General features: G+C 52.0%; 1 protein-coding gene across 1 annotated transcript in view; it reads right to left on the bottom strand.

Annotated features, from left to right (window-relative positions):
• Positions 1–560: 560 nt before the first annotated feature.
• The window catches only part of P3H3 (prolyl 3-hydroxylase 3), a 36,495-nt gene continuing 31,055 nt past the window's right edge, over positions 561–6,000 (bottom strand). Inside the window, exons 12-15 of the mRNA XM_015418803.1 lie at positions 5,777–5,894; positions 3,744–3,819; positions 1,991–2,131; positions 561–1,204 (exon numbers count right to left, since the gene is read on the bottom strand). Coding sequence (XP_015274289.1) covers positions 986–1,204; positions 1,991–2,131; positions 3,744–3,819; positions 5,777–5,894 — 554 coding nt within the window. The 3' untranslated portion in view covers positions 561–985. The remainder of the gene's footprint in view (positions 1,205–1,990; positions 2,132–3,743; positions 3,820–5,776; positions 5,895–6,000) is intronic.

Genomic DNA, 6,000 nt, shown 5'->3' with positions numbered 1-6,000 from the left:
ATAACCTGGAAAAGAAACCTGCACAGTTGCACCCTCTGCTTGTGTTTCTCTGCTCCTCGTGCCGGTTACCCTTTGGACAAGAACATGGGGCTTGAAGATCCTCCGCTTTCTAGCTTCTCCTTTATTTCGTACTATAACGTTCCCACTCCAGATCCCTGCTTTGGAATGGCTAGACCCGCAGGGGTGGTTGGTTTCTGTCACAGCAGAAGTTCTCAGACTCATCGATCTGTTCTCAGAATTTTCACCCGTTGTTTGGATTGGGTTGCCCCACATGACCGTGTAAAGAAGGGGGGGGGGAGAGAACCGGGAGACTCACAATTCCTACCATTTGTATAGCACTTTGGAGTTTCTGCAGCACTTTTCACATGTGATTTCAAGTCACCCTCATAACAACCCTGTTAAGTCTGATCAGCAACGCTCCCTCTAAGCTGTGGAGTCTTGTGAGCAAAAATTCTACTTCGTGAGCTACCGGCGTTAAAGTTGGGAGCGAGCCATTTGGCTACTGCATAGATCAGTTTGCTCTGGGGCCATCCCTTCCTGAGGCAAGGCAAAAACGGGTGAGCCGGAGACTAAAAAACTGTGAGCGAGCTCGCACTAATTCAGCTTAGAGGGAACACTGCTGATCAGTATTATTATTCTCACATTGGCAGGTGAGGGGATGAGCGGGACAGGGGGAGAGAAAGACAGCAGGCAAGCATGTCTTGCTTAAGGCCACCCAAGGACTTCGTGGCAAATTGAAACTGAGGACTCGCGGCTCATGGCTAAGCCTCTCTGGGCCCCTCTGATACACGGGTTCAATACTTCAGCCCCCTGGGCTGGGGCAAAAGGACTTCCAGGTGAAGATGGTGGGTGTGGCTCAAGCATCACCTTCTGAGGTCGTCTTCCTTGCTGTGATGTCACAGCGGAGTCAGGTAGACGTCCTTAGCCCGTTGCACAAGGGCCAGTCTAGAGATAAAAAGTCACAGGAGTTGCATCTTTGCTCGGCTCAGAGTTCATCTCTGGTCTGCTGCCCCTTGGACTGTACCCCGGACTCTGAGTGCTGCTTGCTCCTCCGGCCAGCGGATCTGGCCCTTCCCTTGGGAGCGGGAGGCTCAGGCGAGTCTCCGGTGCTGCGGCCAGCTTCGGCATTCTCCTTGTCGTCCAAATGTGACTCTTCCTGTTCTGCCTCCTTCTGTTTCACCAGCTCTTCCGCCTGGGCCCTTTCCTGTAAACCAAGAGACTGGGCCTCATTTGTGGAAGGAGAAAGGGGGGGGGACTCCTCCGTGCCACTGTGTGGCTCTCCTTGTGTTCCAAAGCACATACGAAGGCCCCTCCCTCCCGAATCTCAGCCCTTTCCCAAAGCAGTAAGACATTTCTGCGCTCCTGAAATTCCACATGCCTTTATTGATGCCTGAAAACTCATAAGAACATAAGAGATGCCAACGTTGGATCAGGCCAAAGGCCCATCCAGTTCAACACTCTGTATCACACAGTGGCCAGAAATACCAGGTGCCATCAGGAGGTCCACCAGTGGAGCCAGGACATTAGAAGCCCTCCCACTGTTGAACACCCCCCCAAGCACCAAGATGACAGAGCATCACTTGCCCCAGAGCCCCTGTCTATACCTTGTGGCTAATAGCCACTGATGGACCTCTGCTCCATATATTTATTATCTAATTCCCTCTTGAAGCCGTCCATGCTTGTAGCCGCCACCACTTCCTGTGGCAGTGAATTCCAACCATGTGCTAATCACTCTTTGGGTGAAGAAGTACTTCCTTTTATCCATTCTAACCCGACCGCTCAGCAGTTTCATGGAGTGCCCAGGAGTTCTTGTATTGTGAGAAAGGGAGAAAAGTACCTCTTTCTCTACCTGCTTTTTTCCATGCATAATCTTATAAACCTCAATCATGTCACCCCTCAGTCATCGAACTGACGGTCTGCTTCATCAAGCCTTTGGACAATGCCACTGATCCTTTCTCTCCTTCCCCGCCGTTTCCCAATTCCTTCTTACCTGTTCCGAATGCTCCGGAGAGGTGGTGTACCAGAGGGCGATGGCACAGCGTCTCCCACGGGTCACAGCCCACACGCCATGGGGGTTCTCTCCACCAGAGCTGAAGGCCACCAGCCTCCCACATTTTGGCCGTACCTGGGCCTGCCCAAGCAAGAGAAGGACGGAGGGGAAAGGGTGAATCAACACTCCCTTGTGTGATCTGCCCCTTCATCCACCACCCAGCACAAGAACTGCCCTTCTGGAACTGTGGTAAGCACCTGGCTGGCACCCTTCCTCCCCGTCCCCCTTTCTTGCTCTGAGTTCCCTTTCCCCCTGCCCAGAAAAGGGGCCAGCAGTCCAGAACTGGGATAAATAATATTATAGGGAGATTGCCATCTTAGATCTTTTATTCTGTATTGTAATTTTTATTAAGCTTTGGCCCCGGTAACATGTAAGGGTTTGGGCCGGGAGAGGGACGGATTGGGGGCGCAGCAAACGGGCGCAATCGCACTGCAACATCTGGGAAGCGGTGCGCACCCGTCCCCGATCCGGCCCTTCAGGCCGAAAACCCGCTTACCAGAAAGGCCGGGGCAAGCGGCCGTGGTATCGCCGGCGCGTCCTTCTGACGGCGCATCCGAGGCTCCTGGCCGAACTGCGCATGCTCACACATGCGCAGTTCAGCAGCCTCCCTCTCTGCTTCATTGCTTTCTCCCCAGTCTCCCGGGCATCTGATCATGCCGGGGAGCAAGTGCGTGGCGGCTCATGGGATCTGTGTGATCCCGCCGCTGCGTGCCTACTTTGGTGCGGTTTTCAAAACGCCGCCTTGTCCCCGCCCTGTCCCCCCCCCCCCCCGTGTGGCAGGACCTATATATTCTTTCATGCTGATTTTCTGCGCCGGAGCTCCAATTTTATCCTATATGGATTTGTATTTTCTGATCTATCTTTAATCTGATCTCCTATTGTATGTATATACGTATGCCAATAAAGGCTTGTCAAATGTAATGTAAGCTATATATTGAACATTAATGTGTTTGTATATTTTATGTCATCATGCCTTGTAGGTCACCCAGAGCCCGACGCAAGCTGGGATAGGGCAATTAATAAATCAAATTAAATAATAATGGTAATAATAATAAATAGGGAGAGGAGATAGCCCCCCTGACTGCTCTGGAGCAAAGAGTTCTGTGCAGACTTAAAGGTAAAGGTTCCCTTGCTCGAAAGCCAGTCGAGTCCCACTCTAGGGTTGCGGTGCTCATCTCCGTTTCAAAGCCGAAGAGCCAGCGCTGTCTGAAGACGTTTCCGTGGTCATGTGGCCGGCATGACTAAACACCAAGGTGCACGGAACGCTGTTACCTTCCCACCAAAGTGGTACCTATTTATCTACTTGCAATTTCTTGCTTTTGAACTGCTAGGTTGGCAGAAGCTGGAACTAGAGACGGGAGCTCACGCCGTCATGCGGCACCCGGGTCTCGAACTGCTGAACTACCGACCTTCCACAGCCTGCAGTTCAGCGCCTTAACCACTTGAGCCACCGCAGCTCCTTTGTGCAGACTTAGGAACAAAAGGAAGGAGGATGTAATGCCAGGGGAGGAGGAGTTAACATTTGTCCTGATGTGAAATTTGGATGAATTTGCCTTTTGGCTGCCCCATTTGAACCTGCTGGGTTCCTATAGACAGAATGTGCTGGATACAAGGGTGGACTCCCAACCCAGGCATGGCCCTGGTGCCCTCCCCGTTCCTCCAGACCTACATCAAAGCTCCGACTCAGACTCACAGTTACGGTCACGGCATCCATCTCAGTGAAGAAGAGGTTTCCCCCTTGGAAGTCGTCATTCAGATAGAGAATTGCACTGTAGAGAAGATCAGAGACCGGCTCATAATCCTTGGCTGCCCACAACTCACAATGAGAAGGAGGTGTGAATGCCAAGAGGACGAGAGGACCGCAATGAAGGCTGCTACGCAGAACTGCAACCACGTGGCAGGACAGATCCTTCCCGACCGCTGCCCCAAGATTACGACGTTTGCACCTCCATTGCAGCCTGTTGGAGCCTGCCTCTTTAGCAAACCTTTGGGGTGCATTTAAGACAGATTGTGTGTGGTTATCCCTCTCACTGGACATGGCTGTCTTTATCTATTGCGCTTATTGTCTGGTGGTGTGCATCCTGGGGTCCTAACCTGCCTTGCATTTATGGAGATCTGAGACAGACAGAAACAGATGGAATAGGGAAGCTTCTTCTGTCGGGAGCTGCCAATGACGCAGGGTGAGCATGGCCTCGATTCGTGCAGGAAATGCAGTTCAATATGGGAGAGTTGAAAACTCATCATGGGGAAACTGATTCTTACAGCAACCATAGCGTCTAACCCAGGTCTGAACACCCTCCCTCTTCTCCCCGGCTCTGCCACAGCTCCCTCCCTCTTTACTCCAAAAGTAATTCACTCGTGGAACTCCCTGCCACAAGAGACAGTGAGAGTCACTAGCACAGTTAGCTTTAAAAAGGATCTAGGCAGTTAGCTTTAAAAAGGAACTTCCTTGGGAGGAAACTGGAAAGCGATGGCGAACCTAAACAGCATGATAAAAAGTAGAGACATCACCCTGCCAACAAAAGTCCGCATGGTCAAAGCAATGGTATTCCCAGTAGTCATGTATGCCTGCGAGAGTTGGACTATAAGGAAGGCCGAGCGCCGAAGAATAGATTCTTTTGAACTATGGTGCTGGAGAAGACTCTTGAGAGTCCCTTGGACTGCAAGATCAAATCAGTCATTCCTAAAAGAAATCAACCCTGACTGTTCCCTGGAAGGCCAGATAATGAAACTGAAGCTCAAATACTGTGGCCACCAAATGAGAAGGGAGCTCTCACTGGAGAAGACCCTGATGCTGGGAAAGATTGAAGGTCAAAGAAGACGGGGACGGCAAAGGATGGGATGGTTAGACAGTGTCAGCGACGCAACGAACATGAAATTGAGCCAACTTCAGAGGACGGCGGAAGACAGGAAGGCCTGGCGTGATCTGGTCCATGGGGTCGCGAAGAGTCGGACTCGACTGTGCGACTGAACAACAAGGCAGATGCATGGAGGATAGGTCGGTCAATAGCTGTTCGCCCAGATGACAAAACAGAATCTCCGCGTTCAGCGTCAGTAACCACTCTGGATACCAGGGCGGGAGAATGTGTGGCCTCTGTGCCCTGCCTGTGGGCCATCTGCATGAACAAGGATGCTAGCAAAGATGCTCAGACTGTTTTTCTATTCCAGCGTGGCTGGTCTTATGTTCTGGGATGCGTACAAACGTGCCCCCCAGACGGCTTTAAAAGGGGGTTAGATAGATTCACGGAGGACAAGTCCCCCTCAATGGCTATAGCCATGGTGGCTTTGTAAGCTTGCTTCTGTTTTAAGGTGAGCTCTTTTCACAAAAAAATGGAGATACTATGTAGAGAAGGCACATCTACAGAAGGAATCTATCGTTTGGCACAAGTCTCCCTCCCCAATCTCCCAGGGTCAGACCTAGATGACCCAGGCTAGCTTGATCTCAGAAGCTAAGCAGGGTCAGCCCCCGTTAGAACCCGGCTGGGACACCGTCAAGGAAGTCTCCAGGGTTGCTACGCAGAGGCAGGCAAGGGGCAAACCACCTCGCCGTGCTAGAAGACCCCATGAGGTCGGCTGCAATTGGACAGCACTCCCCCCCCCCCGCCCAAGACTCTCAGGGCAGCTTTGCCATTCTTTCAAGATGCTTCTAAGATGGATTGTGACATAAACGAATAAATGAATGTGACACTTAAAACATGGCACCTGCCTACATGCTCAATGCCTCACCTGTAGTCTCTGTAGATGTAAGCGGGAGGCTCCTTCCAACAGGTGTTCCCTTCCGGGTCCAAAAGGCAGTTGTCCGCGTGGACTGGGTGGCTGAGGTCCATGCGACCCTCCTGCTCCCCTACAGGGCGATCCACAAAAGCCGTCACTGCCCTTGTTCTGGAGACCAGGGGTCATTTCCTGCAGGAGCGCACAGGAGCGGAGCTCCGGCAGTAAAGAGCCCAGGG

This window comes from Gekko japonicus, unplaced genomic scaffold, assembly GCF_001447785.1.
Source record: "Gekko japonicus isolate JY-2015 unplaced genomic scaffold, Gekko_japonicus_V1.1 scaffold1244, whole genome shotgun sequence".
Classification (NCBI taxonomy): Eukaryota; Metazoa; Chordata; class Lepidosauria; order Squamata; family Gekkonidae; genus Gekko; species Gekko japonicus.
The sequence above is the reverse complement of the archived record's forward strand: the minus strand, read 5'-3'. Positions and strand labels throughout refer to the sequence as shown.